Here is a 22337-nt window from a genome sequence, read left to right as displayed (position 1 = left end):
AGGCCTCAAACGTCCCGGAAGTTACTGTCTTCTTTCGCGGGCGGAGGCGCCCCCCGCGGGCCTTACGGCCTGGGATTGGCGGGCAGGCGGGATGACGCGTTACGTAAGCGGATGAGGCTCCGCCCCCGCGCTCCTGCGCGCGGTTAACGTGGGGCGGGGCGGAGTGTGGCCCTGGGCGGCCATTACCCGGAACAGTCCCGGGCCTGGGGTCAGGTGACCCTCGGTGGGGCTGGCGGAAGAGGGGTGGCGAGGGGAGGGAAGAGGGCGTGAGGACGGAAAGGAAGGGAGGAGAAAGAAGGGCGGAGTAGGAGGGAGGGGAAGGGGGCGGGGTGGGAGCGGGTCACGTGATTCGCCATGGAGGCGGTGGCGGCGGCCGGGAGGAGCCGCCGGGGCAGAAGCCGCACTTGTTAGTGTTGGGGGAGGAGGGGGTCGGGGGACGCCGGCACCGACAGCCGGGGACGCCGAGGACAAGGCGAGAGGGGGTGGGGGCAGGGTCAGGCTCCGACCCCCAGCCGAGGGATGAGGGGAGCATGGGCGCCAAGGAGTCACGGATCGGATTCCTCAGCTACGAGGAGGCGCTGAGGAGAGGTGAGGGGGAGGGGTCTGGGCGAGCGGCCGGGGAGGCGGGCGGCGGGCTGCCTGGGGCTGGGTGGCCGCGGGGGGACGGGGTGGCGGGCGCGGGGCGCCGAGGCGGAAGGGGAGGCCGGCCGGTCGGCGGCGGGGACCCTGGTAGGGGGCAGAAGGGAGGTCGGTGGTAGGCGGTGTTTGGGGATTGGGACCGTGTCGAAGCGGGCGAAGCTCTCCCCGAGAGAGGGGTCTAAGGCGGCGACCCGGCCGTCCCTGTCTGCTGGCGTTGTTATCCTGCTTGTGTCCAGGGAAGACCTCCTCTCCCCGCTTTCTCCTGAGGGGCTTCAGCCCGTCTAGCCCCCTTCATCCTTCACTGCCATTTTCTCATATCACTCCTTCATAAAAATCAACAACACCCTGAGCTGGTTCCTAACATACGCGGCTGGAAGAGGGAGAGGAGGCGGCTGTAAGCGCTCTTGGAAGTCCCTTCCTATCTGCTTTTTTCCGAAGGCCTTTTCCAGTCTGTGGAGGGCTGTGACCATCCCACCCTGCCACCCCTCACCCTTTGAGGTGCTGACTTTGATAAGAACGACCTGAAATGAAGTTGTGTCTGAGGTGAGATGAGGCTGGACAGCTGGTGTTGCCACGAGACCTCGTCTTGGGTTTCATCACCGCAGACGTGGACCAGAGGATTTTGCTGTACTTGATTCCCAGTTCGGATCACTCCCTCCCATAAAATGGCATTCGGAAATCCAGCATTGTGATAGTGTTCTAGCTCCCTTTAGAGACTGGCCTTGCTGCCAGTCCTCGCTCGCTGCTATTGGCTCTGATTCGTTAACAGCCCCAACCCCCTACCACTTTGATACCGCTGTCCATGATCGCGAAAGCACATGCTAACTGCAAGTGTCTGTCGCACAGTTTACAGCCGGAATGTGACTTAATTTTTCACGACTGGGATTTGAATGTGTGTTATCTGTGTGTGCCTGTATTTCTTTTTGACGGTTAATGAATTTTCTTGGTAAGAAGTGAAAAGCAGTAAGCAGATTAGATGCTAGCTAGACATTATTGTTAACAGGTTTCTAAGTCAAGAAACCAGCCATAGCAAAGGGTATAAAATGAAAATTAGATTAAAAAGTAGCATGCAAAGTGATGATTCACGGGTGAATTTTTGTTCATATATAGGAAGAAGAGGATTAAATTGAGCAGACTATCACCTGATAATGAGATATGGGATACACCCAGAATTACAAATATATGCCTTGTATGTCTTTTTTCCTCCCTTAGAACAGTGCAATGATTGTTTTAAAGCACAATCTCTCTTGAACTCTTTTCCCTGTCTCAATATGAGAAATACTCCAAATTCTTGATGTATTTCCAGCCCGAGTAGGCTAGTCATTTCCGGGATGCTGTTGAGCCTGACAGGTCTGTCCTCAATTAGGCAGTGGCTTACATGGCGTGAGACAGAACATAAGTCAAACTGATTTACAACTTCAAGGTTCAGAAGTGTTTAAATTTGAGGATGTGAATACCCGTGATGTACCTGACATTAAGACATTCTAAAACTTTTATCCAACTCTAGCCTGCTTAATTCTTTTTCTTTTTTTTGAGATGGGTCTTGCTATGTAGTCTAGGCTGGGTTTGAACTTGTGATCCATCTGCTTCAGCCTCCCAAGTGCTGTGATTACAAGTGTGTGCCACTATATACAGCTTCTGTGCATAATCTCATATCAAACTAAGATCTTGCATTTTAAAATATAAATGAAGTTAATGATACGTTTTTGACTAAAGATTTTTAATTTGCCTTGAAGTAGGCCTGTTAAAATTGAAAATATGTGTTTGACGAGGTAGCAGTGCATTTGTTTGAATACATTTGTTTTATCATTTTGCTGCAGAGGGGCAAGTTGATAAAATAGTATTTCTAAATGTAAACCAGGGGGCTGGGGATTTAGCTCAGCAGCACAGCGCCTGCCTGGCGAGTGCAAGGTTGTGAGTTCGATTCCCAGTACCAGAAAAACAAACAAACAAACAAAAAGTAAACCAGGAGGCTTTTTAAAAAATTGAATAACGTTTGAACATGATACTGTTTACTCAAATAAATATCAGACTTCAATATAGAATTTCTTTCACTTTTTTTTTTTTTTTTTTTTTTTGAGACTATGGTCCCAGTTTGTTGCTGAGGGTATCTTTCTGGTCTTGCCTCCCAAGTAGTGAGGACTAAGGTGTGAACACCACCACACCAGGCTTGAAAAAACTTTTTAATGGAAGTAAAAAATGTGTTGAGCCTTTTTGGGCTACTTGAATAATAGGTACTAAACCTGTATCAGTTAGTTTTACTTACTTGTTTATATTGTATAAAGTGAATGGGGTGAGGTGGATAGGATTTGACATATTACTCCTTTGTGTGTTACATGAATCATCATACAAACAAAATGAACGTGATAAAACTACTGAAATATTTGCTTTTTCAGCTTTAATTAAAATTATGGAGCCCTGTGTACTATGTTCACAATTAGGTAGTATTTAAAAGAGAGTCTGATGTGACCACAAACAAACGTGGAATTGAAGGCAGTTTATCTTACAGAATGGGGCATTAGCCCTGAAGTGTTGTGTTAGTGACAGATAACACTGGACCTAAGTGAAAGGGCAACCTTGTGACTCATTTACATTTTAGAAGCTTTGGAAATTAGGAATATTGGGCTTGCAACCTATTTTGGCAAGACTGTCAGTTACATAAACCTTAATGGTTTCCTTATTTTTGGCTTGTATCTGTCTCTCACATATCTTCAGTAGATCAGAAGGGAAGGCTTGACCCTTGTTTAGAGTACAGGTGTTTTCTGGGGGAGTATGCCTGTTACACTTCATTGATACTGAGAATTTTACCTCTTGACTACATCTGTGTTTATAGTTTTTTTTTTTAAGTACTGGGGCTTGATCCTAGGACCTTGCACATGCTAGCCAAGTGCTCTCCCACAGAGCCATATCCCCAATATTTAACTTGTGTGTATGCTTAAAAATATGTTATTAGAGTACAGCATTTAGAAAATGTTATGCGAATGGTCGGGTGTGGTGGTGCACAGAGGATCACTGTGAGGTTGAGGCCAGCCGGGGCTACAAAGTGAGTTCAAGACCATCCTGAATTGTATAGTGAAACTCTGTCTCAAAAAGACAAAAAAACTCCAAAAAACAAAAAAGCAAAAAATATAGCGTGAAAGATGTGTTGTAGGCCGGGGATATAGCTCAGTGGCACAAGTGCCTGCCTGGCAAGCGCAAGGTCCTGAGTTCGATTCCCAGTACAAAACAAAACAAAACAAAACAAAAAAAACCCCAAGATGTGTTATAGCTAAGCATGTCAGAAGTCAAACCTTAAAGATCTCTGGTTACTCTTTTTCCCTGTTCTTCTTTCGTTCCTCTCATCTTTCTGGAAACAGATAATATACCTTTTTTGTGTATGTGTGTGTAAGAATTGGCTAAACTGAAATGGTTCTTTTTTTTTTTTTTTTTTTTAGACAGGCTCTGCTTCTGCAGTTCAGACTGGCCTTGAGCTCACTTTGTAGCCCAGGCTGGTCTTGAACTCACAACGATCCTCCTGTCTCAGCCTCCCAAGTGCTGGGATTACAGGCGTGCGCCACCACACCCGGCTAAAAAAAAAAATTTTTTTTTTTGAGACGGGGTCTCACTATGTAGTGCAGGCTGTCCTCAAACTCACTTATGTAGTAGCCCAGGCTGGCTTCAAACTCTTGGTGATTCTCCTGCCTCAGCCTCCCAAATGCTGGGATGCCATTTTTATATTTACTGTTATAATATCTTATAAAATTAATGAAAAAAATGTGCAATTTTTGGTCATCTAAATAATTGGACTGATAAGTAATATTAGGTGAAGTAGTGGGCTGGTGAACTATATAGTATATAAGAAAGTGTTCCTTTAAGTGTTCCTTTCTTCATTCAGCACTTTCTTACTGAGCTCTTGTTTTAAATTGGGAACAGAAGAGATGTAAGCAAGACCCTGGGTCAGTGATCTCCACTGAAATTATATGCCTCATGGTATATACAAGACTGTCCATAAAGGGTGGCAATACAATGCTAGACCTTAGTCCTCTTCTGTTCTCTTCTGTTCTCTTCTCTCCTCCCCGCGCCCCTGCCCCCTCCTCTCCCCTCACCTCCCTTTCTTGCCTCCCCTCACTCCTCCCCTCCCCACCCTTCCCCTCCCCAACAGGGTCTCATTATGTAGCTGAGGCCAGCTTTGAACTTTGTATGTAGTATGTAGTAGAGGCAGGCCTTGTGCATCAACCTCCCGAGTGTTAGGGTTACAGGCGGGCACCACCTTGGCTGGCTTCTGGTTTCTTTTTCTTTTTCTTTTTTTTTTTTCTTTTTTGGCAGTGCTGGGATTTGATCCCAGACAATATGCGTGGACGGCAGGTGCTGTGCTACTAAGCTATATCACCAATCCTGTAGTTGTACTTTGAGTATATTTAATAATGTACATAATTTTTGAAAAGTAGTTATCTTTGTATCTGTATCACTTATAAATGATTGATGTAAGGTACATTAAGAACCCCAGTGCTTTAGAAGGAAGTGTAATAGGAATGCAGTGTTTGTGGGTCTTTGATGGCTTGGAAATCCCTCTAGCAATTTTATAGTGTGCTCAATAATTGTATGTTAAAGAATTTAATTTCCTAGTGTCTTGTAGGTTATTTGTATGCTGATGGAATAATTACGCATGTAATAGTTGAAAATTCCAGGACTTTTTATTTTACTTATTCAGTAATCCTAAGAAGCTCTAAAACATTGATTCTCCAACTAAGATTTTGTTCACCAAGTATTAATATTATAATTTAACTTATCTTATTCACTACTGTCGTGTGATGTTAGCTTTGTATATCATTGTGTAAATGGAAACTGAATTTCACAGTTGGTAACCTTTCAGTGAAACACTGTTCTCTTGTAAAAGCACTTACTTTTCTTCATCTAAATTTGTTAAATTCATGAGTAAACTCTCTTGAGTTAATAACTAGCCTGGTCTTACTATTTGTAAAGGAGAAAAATGGGAGAATTTTAAATTAGTCTTCTTTTTATGTAGTTACCTAAGCAGTTATAGAAGTACCGTTATTCATAATCTCCATTTGGACTATCAGTAACCAAAATACACTGATGAACCCTGGCTTTTGGAAGATAGGCAGAATGAGGTGGCATCATCACTTGTTGGTTAGTGATATATCCCCATTTACCAGACTGGGCAGCTGTTGTTTCATTTTTGTTGTTCTTTTTTTTTGTCTTTTTGAGACAGGGTCTTGCTATGCAGTTCAGGCTGACCTTGAGCTCACTTTATAGCCCAAGCTGGTCTCGAACTAGCAAGGATCCTCCTGCCTCAGCCTCCCAAGTGCTGGGATTACAGGCGTGCGCCGCCACGCCCAACTCATTTTTGTTGTTCATTGATGTCTTTGTGCCTAGTGAGACTTAGAGGAATAGCGCTTCGGGTTGTCTTCCAAAAAGATGCGCAACCTAGCATTGGGATTGTGATGCTCAACCAGTAGCTAGATATTTTCTCAGGAGGAGAAAGGGAAGATTTTTGGCACTTGATTATATGCTAGATCACATGGAAAGTTAGAGAAGTGATTATTGTTCTTGCTGTGATGGAAGAAAATCTGCTGTTTTTTGAGTACTAGAGATTAAGGCTGACAGTTTGGATTAGAAGCTTTATTGTTCCACAGCTGTGGTAATGGGGTAATCTTATTTATGAATTAAAAGTTGGTGTGGCTTGGTGCTGGTACTGAAAAGACAAAGGTGGGACTGACAGTTCTTCCCTAGCTATCTTTAGGTAGTATGGCTTTTCTTTTTCAGGGCTTATTTATGCTTCTGCTTTTGCGTTTGTGCCTCACGATATTTTTGTTTGTTTGTTTTTGTTTTTTTTGTGTGTGATGTTTTTCTTTAAATTGAGTTATCCTGTCTCTTTTCTGCATGCCAATAAGTGCTCTTATTCCTCTCATTGGTAATAAAGGGCTCTTGGAAGTTAGTAGTGAATAGCTAATTATTGCCATGAAAGCCTGATAAAAGTTATATTTTGAGTATTTACTGTTTTAGTTGGAAACTTATTCTAAACTGACCAGTATTGAAGGCCTTTCCTTACCATCTCCCTTTAATAGGGGCTTAATCCTTATTAACATAAGACTATTTAGGGAATTCTCAAATTTATCACTGTCTTGTGTATGACAGTCAGGGAAATTGATACTTTAGAAACTTGCTATCGCCAGGTGTAGTGGTACATACCTGTAATCCCGGCACTTGGGAGGCTGAGGCAGGAGGATCACTGTGAGTTTGAAGCCAGCCTGGGCTACATAGTGAGTTCAAGACCAGTTTGAACTACATAGTGAGACCCTGTCTCAAAACAGCAACAACAACAACAAAAACCAAAACCAAAACCAGAAAGCCAGTCCAAAGCACGTTGCTATAATGTTTCTTGTAGTCCTTGGCACTGGGAGTTATTAATAGCAAAACTAAGCTGGGTGTGGTGGCACACATTTGTAATCTCAACACTGTGAAGCTGAGGCAGGAGGACTGAAAATTGGAGCCTAGCCTGGCCAATTTACTAACTTACTGAGACCTTGTCCCAAAATAAAAAATAAAAAATAAGGACTGGAAATTAAAGCTGATTGTACAGGCCTTGGGTTCAATCCCTAGGACCATTTAATATGAGGTTTTACAGAGGAAGTTCTCCAGCTTCTCTTATTTTTTTTAATCCCTGCCCTGACCCCACACTGCTTTTCTTTCATTTTTGTAATGAAGCCAAGTTGTCCCAAGTTTCTTACTCCTGTGGAAAAAACCTTGTAATGTTGGCTATGGTTATCTTTTTTTTTTTTTTTTTTTTTGTACCAGGAATCAAATTCTGGAAGTCTCACATGCCAGGCAGGTGTCATGCCGCTGAGCTCTACCCCAGCCCTATGGTTATCTTTTGGTAGTGATTTATAAATGGATCTGGAGAAATTCCTTTATGAAAAGTAACTTTCTAGAGAATGGTGTCAGGGAGGTACATTGCAAATGATTGTAGTGATGAGGATTTGAATTCAGGCATGACAGGAGAGAAAAGGCTGGCATGAGATGTATTTCTGAAACAGAAGGAAGTTCATCGTTGGCTATAGGGGTATGAGATTACAAGAACTGAGAACCTGGTGCCAGTAGAGGCTGATGGAAGTGGTACACAAACTGAGTGCTATACCAGGAACAGTTTCGAGGGGAGTCTTTATCCCTGAACATCTGTAAAGTAGGGGAAGGCATATAGACGATGGATCAGTGGTATAACTGACACTCAGGCAAAGATTCAGCTTTTTTTTTTAAGATAATTTAAGACTCAGCTTTTGGATTGGTAAGAAACAGCTGTTTCCTTTGACTAGCTCCAAAGAGAGAAGGTCCATTGACTCATGAATATATCACTTTTTTTTTTTTTTTGTCTTTTTGAGACAGGGTCTTGCTGTGTAGTTCAGGCTGGCCTTGAGCTCACTTTGTAGCCCAGGCTGGTCTGGAAATTGCAATGATCCTCCTTCCTCAGCCTCCCAAGTGCTGGGATTCCAGGCGTGCACTACCACGGCTGGCTGAATATATCACTTTTCAGAAGAGTGATCATAAGTTTGATAGAGTGGACTGTACCAATCTTAGAAACTCTAATGATCCCCGATGATGGCTGTAGGTACAGAGTGGGAAAAGGATACTGCCTTTGAAGTAGAGTAGGGAGCATGAGCAGAGAAGCCAGTTGGAGGTCTTTCTTGGTCCGTTTGTGTTGTGGTAGGAAAATACCACTTGGTAATGTATAAAAAACATAAATTTATTTTCTCACAATTCTGGAGTCTGATCAAGGTGCTAATTCATTGTCTGGTAAGGGCCTGTTCCCTGCTTCCAAGATGGCAATCTGTTGCAGGTTTCTTACATGGTGGAAGGGGATAGGGGAAAAGAAATGAACACTGTGATCTCATGTGGCAGAAGAAGTGGAAGGAAATGAAGCTGCTGACACCATCCATCCCTTTTAAAAGGTGCCATTGGCATGGTGGCACATGTCTGTAATCCCAGAACTCAGGAGGCTGAGGCAGGAGAATCATCATGAATTCAAGGTCAGCCTGAACTACATAGCAAGACCCTGTCTCAAGAAACCAAAAAAGGGGGCGGGTGATTACATTGTGAGGGTTCTGTCCTCGTGATTTAATCACTCTTCAAAGGTCCCATCTTTATTGTCATGTTTGTGATTACATTTCAGCATATGAATTTTAGGGGACACATTCAGAATAGCAGTGTCATTAGGCTAGGGTAATTAAAGAGAGGCAGAAGGAAAGGATAGAGGTAGAAAGTCAGCAGTAGTAGCTCTGGGAAAAGAAATACTAGACATGATAGAGTTTTTCAGAGTAGTTGGAATTAACTAGATCAGTATAGATGGGTAAGAAGATTATGCCAGTCTGGGAAAAATGAGTGGAGGGTAGAGGATCCATGGGGAAAGGCAAGAAATAGACTGGAGGCAGAGTCCTTGCTGGAGAGGTTAGGGATATAGAATCAGCTCTCCATATCTGTGGGCACCATAATCTGCAGATCTAGCCTACTGCAGGTCAGAAATATCTGAAAGAAAAATTATATCGGCATTGAAATGTACAAACTTTTTTCTCTTGTTATTCCCTAAACAATACAGTATAACAAAAAAAGTTTTTTTTTGAGCCAGAGTCTCACTATAGTAGTAGTAGTAGTAGTAGTAGTAGTAGTAGAGACAGGGTCTTACTATAGTAATAGTAGTATTTGTTGTTGTTGTTGTTCAGGCTGTTTGAAATCACGATTAGCCCAGGTTGGCCTTGAACTCACGGCCATTCTCCTGCCTCAGCCTCCCGAGTGCTGGGATTACAGATGTGTGCCACCATACCGGGCTATAACAAGTATTGATACAGCATTTGTATTGTTAGGTATTATAAGTAATCTAGCTATGATTTAAAGTATACAGGAAGGCCAGGAATATAGCTCAGTGGCATAAGCACTTGCCTGGCAAGCCTGAGGTCATGAGTTCGATTCCTGGTACCAAAAATAAATAAATAAATAAAGTATACAGGAGGACGTACATAGTCTCTAGGCAAATACTGTGCCATTTTATAGAACTGACTTGAAAATCTTTGGATTTTGGTATAAATGGTGGGGGCAAAGAGGATCCTGGAACCAATCTCCAAGGAGTAACCACTGCCAGTTGTAGCTATTTAGAGAGTGAGGAACAGGGCACTGTGAAGTTGTATATGGTACTGGGATGATGGTTAAGCCTGGGCAGGGATGAATAAAGACAGCATGGTACAAAGAAAGTATCTCTGTCCAGATACACACTTTCTGGTGGACTGTAAATGGCACCTCCCATTCTCTGTGACCTATCTCTTTATCTCCCATAGGAATATGTCAGACTGGTGTTTAGTCTGTTAACTTCGCATCCCTGCTGCCTCACCTCTGGCCATCATCTCTTGCTAAGTCCATTATTTAGTGGGTTCCTAGTTTCACACAGTTCTCATTCTCCCTCACACCTCCCCCCGCCTCTGGTCTCACTGTGGAGTTCAACTGGCCCCGCCCCCCCCGTGTCTCTCTCTCTCTGTCTCTCTCTCTCACTCTCTCTGTCTCTGTCTCTCTGGTCTCAACTATGGAGTTTAAACTGGTCTCTCCCCCTCCACCTCTCCGTCTGTCCCCCTGCCCCCCTCTCCCTGTCATCCCCCTGCTTGGGTCTCACTATGGAGTTCAAACTGGCCTCGAACTCACTGGCCTTGATACTCCTGCTTCAGCCTCCTGAGTGGCTGCATCCCAGTTATAGATGTGTCCACCACACCCAGGTTACACAGTGCACTCTTAAAATCCAAGCCAGATCTTGTTATTTCTTTCTTAAAAGCCCATTATTTATTACTTTGGGGGACAGATGTCCTTACAATGGTCTCCAAGGCCTAACCATGGTGACCCCTCTTGACTTACGTGCACTAGCTACACTAGCTTTCTTTTTGTTGTTCAAATGGTAATCTGGCTTACCACCTTCGCATTTACTGTTTTTAGCTTGGGAAGACCATCACAAAGTTTTATGTGTCTAGCTTGTGTTCATACCTAGTGTTCCACCTCAAGACACTTCAAGGTTTATCAACTTATATAAAATAGTACTCTTCTGTCACTGTTGCAACATTTTGAGTAGTTTGTTTATAACTTGTATTATAATACGTGATTATTACCTTCATTGTCAGGTATGTTGCTGAGTCATTGATGCCAGGATAAATGCAGCGCTTTGTATATTTTAAATGCTCGGTGAATAGTGGATGCCTGTGTGAGTGTCTAACCATACAAATGATAAGAGAGGTATAATCTCTGCATGATGTTTGTCAAGATGGGGGATCAAAATGGAGGTATGGAGCTGGGTGTGATGGTGCATGCTTAATCCCAGCAGTTGGGAGGCTGAGGCAGGAGGAGTGCTGTGAATTGTAGGCCAGCCAGAACTGCATAGTGAGACCCTCTCTGAACCCCTAACCCCCAAGAAGAATGGAGGTATAGATGGGTTCACTATACTAAGAAATGTATTCATCTCAATTTTTTTTCTTTCAGCACCTTGAAAAGATTTTTGCTAATTTTTTATTTTTTTATTTTTTGTCTTTTGATTTTTTTTTTTTTTTTTTTTTGGTTTTTCTCTGGTACCTGGAACCGAACTCACGACCTTGCGCTTGCCAGGCAGGCGCTTTGCCACTGAGCTAAATCCCCAGCCCCTATTTTTTGTCTTTTGAAACAGGGTTTCGGTATGTAGTTCAAGCTGGCCTTGAATTTACTTTGTAGCCCAGTCTGGCTTGCAACTCAGAGAAGTCCTTCTGCCTCAGCCTCCCGAGGGCTGGGATGACAGGCGTGTGCCACCACACCCAGCTTTGTTAAAAGTTTCACTAGTAATTAAAAATGTACTAATTTTAGCCAGGCATGCATGAACCCATTCTTGGCATCTCAGTGAGACTATTTTCAAAATAAAAATAAAAGGGCTAGGGATAAAACTCAGTATGAAGCCCTGGGTTCAATCTGTAGTATTGAAAAGTAATCATCTTAAATGTAATATATAATTTTATATATTGTGTCTGTTGCATTGAGATACTTAAAAGTTGATATCCAAGATAAATGCCTGAGACACAAGTGTAGGAGTAAGTATTGTATTTATGAACACTTGAGAATGACATATTTTTTTTCCTCATGAAATAATGTGTGTGTGTGTTGGGGGGGTACTGGGGATGGGCACCAGGGCCTTGCACATGGTAGGCAAATGCTTTACTACTGAGCTACATCCCCAGCCCTGAAATAATCATGTTTAAACCGGATATAAAATACCTGTAATCACAGCATTTGGGAGGCTGAGGCAGGAGGACTGATAAAAGTTTGAGGCCAGCCTGGACTACATAGTGAATTCAAAGCCTGTTTGAACTACATAGTGAGACTCTGCCTTAAACAAAAAAAAATCCTTTAAAACATTATGTTTAGTGATCCTTATGTAGTTTCCCTCTGTGATGACACGTATCATCTTCCTACCATTTGTAAGGTTAGAGTTGGAAAATTACTTATAGTGTTGTACAGAGCTATTTTGGAAGCTGAGAATAAAGTTCACATTATCATATAGAATTTAGTTTCTGCCAGGTGTGATGGTACACATTTGTAATCCCAGCACTTAGGAGGCTGAGGCAGGGGGGTTAAGAGTTCATGGGTAGCCTGGGCTACATAGTGAGTTCAAATCTAGCTGGACTATATTAGCAAGACTGGGTCTCAAAAGAGAAAAAAATAATAGTATAAAGCAGAAAAAAACCTCTGCATCTAAATAATCCAGGTGATTTTAAATTAAATTTTGTGAACATATATTAATTTTTTTTTTTTTTTTTTGGTCTAAGATTCCCCTCTCCTTGGAGACAGGGTCTTGTTGTGTTGTCCTTAGTGACTTCAGGTTCTTGGGCTCAGGTGATCATCTTGCTTCAGCTTCTCAGGTAGTTGGAATTGCAAGATGTGTGCTACCAGAGTGGGTAAAATGTTTTTGTTGATGTTTTTGTGGTGCTGGGGATCAACACAAGGTTTCACATGTGCTAGGCAAGTGTTACCACGAAGCTATCTCCCTGGTCCCTCTTTTTCTGTTATACTCTAGTGACCCCCGCCCCCCCAGTACCGGGGATTGAACTCATGACCTTGTGCTTGCCAGGCAGGCGCTGTGCCGCTGAGCTAAATCCCCAGCCCCTTTTCTCTTATACTCTGTATTTAATGCTTTTTACCTTTTTTTTTTTTAGTGTCAGTCTTTTTTTTGTTGTTTGTTTTCCAGTACCAGGAATCAAACTCGTGACCTTGCGCTTGCCAGGCAGGCGCTGTGCCGCTGAGCTAAATCCCCAGCCCTACCTTTTTTTTTTTAAAAGTCTTTTTGCCTTTATTTTTATCACAGTGATACATATACGCACAATTTAGCATCAAGTGGTATATAGGACTTGTTACTGAAAACAACAGTACATACTGTTATCCCTTCCTCTCAGCCAGTTTTCCTCAACACCATTGACTGGTACCTTTAATATCTTAAATTTCTTAATTTTACCTTTGTCTTTATATTTTTCTTTCTTTCTTTCTTTCTTTTTTTTTTTTTGGTCTTTTTGAGACAGGGTCTCGCTATGCAGTTCAGGCTGGCCTTGAGCTCACTTTGTAGCCCAGGCTGGCCTCAAACTCAAGCAACAATCCTGCCTCAGCCTCTGGAGTGCTGGGATTACAGGCGTGTGCCACTATGCCCAGCTCTGTCCTTATATTTTATTTTATTTTATTTTATTTATTTATTTATTTTTAGGTACTGGGAATTGAACTCAGGACCTTGTGCTTGCAGGGCAGGCACTTGTGCCACTGAGCTATATCCCCGGTCTCTATACTTTATTTTTTAAAGTTCTTTTTCTTTTTAAAAATTTTTTGGGGGATTACAGGAATCGAACTCAGGACCTTGAGCTTGCCAGGCAGGTGCTTATGCCATTGAGCTATATCCTCAGCCGTATATTTCAAAATAATATGCTTTTGTGCTTTTTATTTGCATTTAAAGCTTATGTATATTGACCCTAAGGATTTAGCTGTCACACTGCTACCACCAGTCCCCCTAACACATAGTATGTTCAGTATCTTCATGCTCTTATACTTCCTTGTCCTTAATGTATATGTATTGTAATTTTGGTTAGATCAGTGTCATTGTTTACATAATTAGGTCTTTCTCTTCAAAGCTAGTCACTTTATTATGGGTTTACTTTTCCTTCTGCACTTGCTTTCTTTTAAGTACTTCCTTTAATAATTGCCTTTTGCAGCCAGGTATGGTGGCACATGCCTGTAATCCCAGCATTTAGTAGGCTGAGGCAGGTGAGGCAAGAGGATCACTGTGAGTTCAAGGCCAGCCTGAACTACATAAAGAGACGCTGTTCAAAAACAAAAAAGCAAAAACAAAACAAACAAAAAATTGCCTTTTTTTTTCTTTGCTGAAGTTTCTTTTTATGGTACTTCAACCCCAAAGTTCCCATATTCTCCATAATGTGAAATACCTCAGCTAGGCATTCAGTTCATCATTTTGTGTGTGTGTATGTGTATGTTTTTGAGACAAGGTCTCACTATGCAATTCAGGCTGGCCTTAAACTCACTTTGTAGCCCAGGCTGCCCTTGAACTCACAGTGATCCTCCTGCCTCAACCTCCCAGGTGCTGGGATTACAGGTGTTTGCCACCCTGCCCAGTTCAGTTCATCATGTTGAAAAAAACTTCTTGCAGCCACTGACCTACTCCATTTTGTACTGGTTGCCCTTGTGTTTAGAGTATAGCTGCTATCCTGGAGTCTTCGTTCACCATTAGTTTTGTGATTCCCTTTATTTTTTTAGTTGAATTTTGTTTTCTACAGGCTGCAAGTTTGAGATCAGCCTTGTTTCCTTTTTCTTAATTTACTCCATGTAAGTGGAGCTCTTTCTCTGGAAGCTTGCTGCTAGAAAAAAAGGTGTACAAGAAGTATAGTTTTTAGCTTTCTTTTTTCTTTTTTTTTGGAGGGGGGAGGGTACTGGAGATTGAACCTAGGCCTTCACACTGAACTATGATCCCCAGTACTTGTTTTAAAATTTTGAGACTAGGTCTTGCTAAATTGCCCAGGCAGGACTTGAATTTGAAACCCTTCTGCCTTAGCCTCTCGAGTGCTGGGATCATAGGCACGTGCCACCACACCTGGCTGGTCCTTTCAGTTCTGGTAATTCTTACATCTCTGCCCTGTCCTTTTTAGTTTTTGAGAGGCTCTGTTCTTTTACCCAGTAATTATTCTGAAAGTTTCTTTTTAATAATCAGTATGCTTACCTGGGCATGGGGGTGCACGCCTGTAATGCCAGCACTCAGGAGGCTGAGGCAGAAGGATTGCTGTGAGTTGGAGGCCAGCCTGGGCTACAAAGTGAGTTGAAGGCCAGCCTGACCTGCATAGTGAGACCCTGTCTCAAAAAGAACTCCCCCACCAAAAAAAATCAGTATGCTTGATCTCTAATCATATGGGTCTTGATTTAAGCCTCAGGGCAGTTTCGTTGCAGTGATCAGAGAGTGGGGTGGGAGTAAAATAAAACATTGCTCTAAAAATACAATTTGCATGATTATGGACCTGTAGAATATAAATCTTCTTGATAGATTTACTGCTACCTCCCTATATTTGCATACTGGATACCAAACATTAACTACTTAATATTTATTGGATATGTATAGCATAATCTCTTCTAAAAACTAAATTATATTTAGAGAAGAAAGATTAGGATGCATGTGCTACTTGTGCATGCTCTGAGGCTTAAAATTATGTATATTTGTATTTTATTTAGAAACTTTTTTTTTAAACTGGGTAGTGTTTTATAGATAAGTTATTCTTTTGTCAGAGATGCTTACTTGAAAATACCTCTTCACAGCTGATTATGGACAAAAAAGTGCTTATTATAGGTTTAGAGGTGTAATGATGAGCAGTTTATCAAATGGTGGAGGCATTTTATGATCAGTCAAACCATAGAGATTGAAATTGAAGTTGACAGATTGTCAAGCAACTTTATTTATTTAGTCTTTTTGAGACAGGGTCTCTCTGTGCAGTTCAGGCTGGCCTTGAGCTCACTTTGCAGCCTAGGCTAGTTTTGAACTCAATGATTCTCCTGCCTCAGCCTCCTGAGTGCTGGGACAAGTGTGTGCCACCATGCCCGGCAAGCAACCATATTTAAATAATGAAAAAAGTAGGAAATTGTCTGAACACTTGTCAATAATAAGTAATGTCTCACAGAGAAATGTTGTTTCAGGTTGGAGAGGTAGCTCAGTGGTAGAGTGCTTGCTTTGCAAGACCCCGTCTCAAAATTTTATTTTATTTTATTTTTTTTTTTTATTTTTTATTTTTTATTTTTTTTGGTTTTTCTCCGGTACCGGGAACCGAACTCACGACCTTGCGCTTGCCAGGCAGGCGCTTTTGCCGCTGAGCTAAATCCCCAGCCCCCCATCTCAAAATTTTAAACAAGTACTGGGGATCATAGCTCAGTGTGAAGGCCTAGGTTCAATCGCCAGTACCCACCTCAAAAAAAAAAAAAAGAAAAAGAAAAAAGAAAGCTGTAAACTATACTTTGTATACACCTTTTTTTCCAGCAGCAGAATTCCTGTGGAATTCTAATTTGAGTGTTTTTCTATTTTGTGTTACTGGGGACTGAACCTCACTCCTGCTCCCCCCTTATTTTAATTTTGAGACAAGTGGGTTTGGTGACACATGTAATCCCAGCACTCTGGGAGGATGAGGCAGGGACGCTGCAAGTTTGAGATCAGCCTGGGCAGTTTAGCAATTTAGGAAGACCCTGTCTCAAAAAAGGATGTGGACATAGCTGAGTGTGAAGACTTTGGGTTTCCTGCACTTCTGTTTATCCCTTAGGGAGGCATATAAATCTGGCCATTGTAATTTTTGACCTTGGGTTTCATCACTAGTACCACACAAACACTTTTCTTCCTTTGAAATAAGACCTCCCTTTTTTCTTTGAGATAAAGTGTCAGTCAGTGAATTGCTCTGGTTGGGCTTGAATTTATGATCCTTCTGCCTCCGCCTCCCTGAGTAGGGATTAGAGGAGTGTGTTACAGTATCTTTTTTCTTTTTGAGACAGGGTTTCCTGTGTAGTCTGTGCTGGCCTCGAACTGCTTACCATCATTCTGCCTCAGCCTCCTCAGTACTTAACTCAGTTTTAAGACCAAATTTTTAGCATCTTCTTTGTGAAGGAAATTCCTAACAAGATTACTAGTGTCATGAAATTAGGGCCAGCATGTTACTCATTCCCAGAAGCTGGCATAGTGGCTAGGAGTCAGTGAATTGGTGTGCATCTCCCCATGATATTTAGCCATTAAAACTAAGCCCGAAAATCAAGCCCTGTCAGAGCCTTCTCTTCTTCTTTTCTCTCTCTCTCTCTCTCTTTTTTTTTTTTTTTGGTGGTTTTTTTTTTTTTCCTGTATCAGGGATCAAACTCACGACCTTGCGCTTGCCAGGCAGGCGCTGTGCCGCTGAGCTAAATCCTCAACCCTCCCTCTTTTTTTTTGAGACCAGGGTCTTGCTATGAAGTTCAGGCTGGCCTTGAACTCATCAGGTAGTCCTGGCTGGCCTCAAATTCATGGGGATCGAGTCTGGGGATTTAGCTCAGTGGCACAGCGCCTGCCGGGCAAGCGCAAGTTTGTGAGTTCAATTCTTGGTACTGGAGAAAAAAAAAAAAATCCATGGGGATCCTCCTGCCTCAGCCTCCTGTAGACTAGAATTACAGGCATGCACCAGTACACCCAGCAGTGTCCTTCTTCTCCCTCATTTTGCTGTAGCAGACTTTCTTTGTAGTAGTTATACTACATTACAGGTGCTAGTTTTATTGATGTTACCTGTAGCTTTTGGGGTGGCTTTCAGAATAAGGATTCTCGGCCTAGAAGGTAGCTGTCCGTGGCTTATTAAAATGTTGACAGAGTGCAGAACCATTCCCTGTGGCCCCTGCCTTCTGAAAACAGCCCTCTGTTCAACAACAAAAAATGTGACTGAATGAAGGGGACAATTTAGTGCTGTATGAATAGTCAGAAAACTGACAGAAAAAAACTACTAGTAGTAATCTGGTTTATATTTTACAGAATAAATTGTACTTGTTTTATAACACTTATGCAAATAGGCAAATGTTCCAGGAATATAAACACTTAAAATTTGGATTATAAATAATACTTATTTGAATACATGAAGTTCTCAGGAGTAAATATGAAGGAAAAAGGAAACATAATCTTTGTATATAAGGATTAGTAGATTTTTTTTTTTGCAGTTCCAGAGATTGAACCTGAATCCTTTTTTTTTCTTTTTTTCTTTTTTTTTTTTTTTGGTTTTTCTCCGGTACCAGGAACCGAACTCACGACCTTGCGCTTGCCAGGCAGGCGCTTTTGCCGCTGAGCTAAATCCCCAGCCTCTGAACCTGAATCCTTTAACATGCTAAGTATGAGCTCTACCTCTGAGCATATTCCCAACCCCAGGACTAATGGATTTATTTGTGTCAAAATTAGCACTTTTGATTAAATTTGGGTACTCACTTTCTGCACATGAGCCTTGGTTTTATTAATTCACATATTTTCTATTAAACAGTATATAGCCAACACTGTGAATATGGAGCTTGGAAAAGACATGTCAAAATTTCATACAATTTTAGTATCTTTTTTTCATAATTTAATTTGATATATATACCTACTTTGTAATTTTTTTAAACTGGTTGTAGTGGCCTGTGCCTGTAATCCCAGTATTCTGGGAGGCTGAGGCAGGAGGACCGCAAGTTTGAGACCAGTTTGGGCAAAACTCTGATTTAAAAAAAATTTAAAAAAAATTTTTTTTAAAGAGCTGGGGATATAGCTTAATGAGTTTGGATTTAATCATCAGTACTAAAAACAAAATTGATTTTTCAATACTAGGTCTCCTTATGTTGCCCAGGCTGGCGTCAAACTTGAGTTTTCTATATCAGCTTCCCAAGCAGCTGGGATATGGAAATGTGCTACCTTAACTGGCGCTCCTTAAAAATTTTAACCTTTTCTTTATCTTGAGCATCCAGTGGGTTAATTGATTTGTATGTCTTATTTCCTATTTCTACTATATTTCTTATGTAAAATGACTTTTTCTGCACTTTTACTTATTTTGATAATGTTTATATTGAAGTAGATATTATAAAGGGCTTATTCTTATTTTATTCTGTCTATTCTATACTTGGTCAAAATGTTATCTCCTCCTCAGGAACTTCTTGTGCTATCTAGCATTTATCTCCTTTGAATCCTGTGACTCTTAATTTATTTGTAATATTTGTATTTGAATATTTGTCATACCCATGGTATTGTTTTCTGAGTATTAATTTAATCTCTCCACTAGATTAAGGAGGAATTTTCTTTTTCTTTCTTTTTTTTTGTTTGTTTCAGACAAGGTCTTGCTATGTAGTTCAGGCCTGGCCTCAAATGCAATGATCCTCCTGTCTCAGTCCTCCCAAGTGCTGAATTATAGGCATATGCCACTATGCCAGGCTGGGGTTTTGTATACTGCCCCCTTCCCCCACCACTGGGAATCGAACTCACGACCTCGCCCTTGCCAGGCAAGCGCTGTGCTGCTGAGCTAAATCCCCAGTCTCCACCCTGGGTTTTTATTCTTATTTTTTTACATTTTGCTGTGTTTTAAGCACATATGGATGTTAAGAATATGCTTGATTTAAGAGAACTACATGGTTAGGGTGTCTTCATATAATTGTGATATTTTTAAAAAGTGGTTATTTGTTTTCTTTTACAATATATCTTTTTGCTTTCATTTCTATGTCTTCTGATTGTTCAGTAATATGTGGTTTTACCTCTAACTTCCAATTCCAAGTTTATAGCATTGTGACTGAAGGTTACAATTACCTGTCTCAGAAAACTGTATTGTGTGGCAGTTCTTGAGTTAGAAAAATTTATTAAAAGTGAGTGAGACAATTGTAGGTTGCACTGAAATTTAGACTTTTGCTCACCTCATGTATTGTGTCACTTTGAGAATTTGAAAATGTATCCAGAATGTCTGTTCTTTGCCAGTGCTTCTTGGGGTCCTGGCTAGGATAAATTAAGCTGAAAGAGTAGACTTTTTCTGCTCATTTTAGTGTATTTTGAATCCCCATATCTACAGTATAGTAGATATTTATATATTTTCCTATACAAATGAAAATATCCACAGGTGGGCTTTTCAGCTTTGCAAAGTTTTCACATACACTAAGTTCTTCAGAATTATCTTGCTCTAAAGCCGGGCATAGTGGCACACACCTTAATCCCAGCACTCGGGAGGCTGAGGCAGGAGATCGTTGGGAGTTCGAGGCCAACCTTGGCTACAAAGTGAGCTCAAGGTCAGCCTGAACTGCATAGCAAGACCCTGTCTCAAAAAAAAATTATCTTGCTCTAAAACCCACTATTTTTCTTAATTTCTGCTGCAGCTAATTTGACATTTGCTTTGTTGTACAACACTTTCTCAAAGCTATTTATATATTTCTAACATACAAATAGGTAGATGTGAGAGTAGTAGTATTCTATTTTCAACTACTGTATGTCTTTTATTTTTTCTTTTTTGAGATACGTTGTTGCAAATGATGTTCCTGCTACAACCTTTCAAGGTACTGGGACTGTCCTCATAAGCCACTGAACCACTGTGCCTGGCTCAACTGTCTTTCTAAAATTAATTATTATTTTAATTGTACGTATGTACAGTTGTACATATGGTTACAGTGATAATTTGATACGTATAAAGTAAAATTATCACATCACGATATTTAGTGTTCCTTGAACATTTTTCTTTTTTTTTGAGACAATGTCTCACTATATAGTTCACGCTAGGTTTGAACTCACAGCAATCCTTCTGCCTCAACCTCCTGAGTGCTGGGATTACAGGTATGCACCACCATGCCTAGGTAACATTAAAAAGTTTTAAAAAGTTAGTACATTGTGCATTTTTGAGGTACAGTGCGGTCTTTTTTTTTTTTTAAGTGGTGTAGGGAGCTAGCGCCTTGTGCAAACTAGGTAAGTGCTATACTACTGAACCACAGCCCCAGTACCAGTACACATATACTGTATATACTGACCAATTAAGGGTAATTGATGTTTCTATCTCTTTATTATTACTTTATGTTTGGAGCCTTTAAGTTCCTCTCTTCACATTGAACTAAATCCCCACCCTTTTTTGAGACAGGGTCTCAGTAAATTACCCAGCCTGGGCTCCGTTTTGTTTTGTTTTGTTTGAGACAGGGTCTTGCTATGCAGTTCAGGCTGCCCTTGAGCTCACTTTGTAGCCGAGGTTGGCCTCGAACTCACAATGATCCTCCTGCCTCAGCCTCCCGAGTGCTGGGATTACAGGCTTACAGGCATGCCCCACCATGCCCAGCTTGGGCTCCAATTTGCAATACTTCTGCTTTAGGCTCCCAGAGTTTTGGGATTTCAGGTATGCACCACCATACCCAACTTTTTTTTTTTAGAGACGCTATGTAATTCAGGCTGGTCCTCAACTCATTATGTAGCCCAGGTTGGCCTTGAATTTACAACAGTCCTGCTTCAGCCTCCCCGAGTGCTGGGATTACGGGTGTGTGCCACCAAGCTCAGCACACATCCAGCTTTTAAAGGTACTTCTGAAGTATTCCATGTGAATTTTTGTCTGATCTCTACAACCTCAGGTGTGCACATAGTGTTTTTTTTCTGACTTCACTAATTTATTATTGTAAAATACACAAAATATGAAATTTATCAGTTGAGTTTTTCTAAGTATGCAGTTAGTGATCTTAAATATATTCGTAATATTATGCAGTGATCACCACTATCTCTTTTGCAGAAACTGGTCATCATCCCAAACAGGAAACGTATTGTACCTGTTAAGTAACAGCTCCTTATGCCCTTCCCCCAGTCCCTGATAGCCTCTATTCTAAATTTGCCTACCTCCTTCATACAAATGTACTCACATAATATTTGTCCTTCTATGCCTTATTCCACTTTCGTTAATGTTTTTACAGTTCATCCATGTTGTATGTAGCGGAATTTCATTCCTTTTTTGGGAGGGGGGATTCTGGTGCCAGGAATTGAAGTCACGACCTTGCGCTTGCCAGGCAGGCACTGTGCCACTGACCTAAACCCTCACCCCCTACTTTTTATAATTTGATTATGCGTATACACCACATCTGTTTAAGGGACATTTGGGGTTTTAGTGATTGTGCACTTGGCTGTGAATATTGGTGTACAAATACCTATTTGAGTCTCTGCTTCCAGTTCTTCTGGCTGTATACTTTGGAGCAGAATTGCAGTGTTATATGATAGTTCTGTGTTTAACTTTTTGAGGAATTGCTAAATGGGTTTCCACAGTGACCACACCATTTTTACATTTCTCCATATGCTATCCAGTGCTTTTGTTATTATTATTTTCAATTAGTAGACATCTGAGATGTGAAGTGGTATTATGGTTTTTGATTTTTAGTTTTTTTTTTTTTTCCTAATACAAGGTCTTGCTATGTAGTTGAGGCTGGCCTTGAACTCACTATTTAGCCCAGGCTGGGTTTAAACTCACGATGATCTTCCGGCCTCAGCCTCCCGAGTGCCAGGATTACAGGCGTGTGCCACCATGCCTGGCTTTTTTTGTTTGTTTGTTTTTTTGAAAATGTACTATTTTTTTTTTTTTTTTTCCGGTACTGGGAATCGAACTCAAGACCTTGTGCTTGCCAGGCAGGCACTTATGCCACTGAGCTACATCCGGGACAAGAATATT

The 22337-nt window shown here is 41.3% G+C and overlaps 1 protein-coding gene across 2 annotated transcripts in view; it reads left to right on the top strand.

Moving 5' to 3' along the window:
- The first annotated feature begins 315 nt into the window (after nucleotides 1–315).
- The window catches only part of Usp32 (ubiquitin specific peptidase 32), a 166860-nt gene continuing 144838 nt past the window's right edge, over nucleotides 316–22337 (top strand). For both annotated transcript variants that reach the window (XM_005393962.2, XM_013519383.1), the window contains exon 1: nucleotides 316–588. In XM_005393962.2, coding sequence (XP_005394019.1) covers nucleotides 531–588 — 58 coding nt within the window. In that variant the 5' untranslated portion in view covers nucleotides 316–530. The remainder of the gene's footprint in view (nucleotides 589–22337) is intronic.

This window comes from Chinchilla lanigera, unplaced genomic scaffold, assembly GCF_000276665.1.
Source record: "Chinchilla lanigera isolate Chin_1 unplaced genomic scaffold, ChiLan1.0 scaffold00050, whole genome shotgun sequence".
In the NCBI taxonomy this organism is placed as follows: domain Eukaryota; kingdom Metazoa; phylum Chordata; class Mammalia; order Rodentia; family Chinchillidae; genus Chinchilla; species Chinchilla lanigera.
Note: the sequence above shows the minus strand (reverse complement) of the source record. Positions and strands in the feature narration are given on the sequence as shown.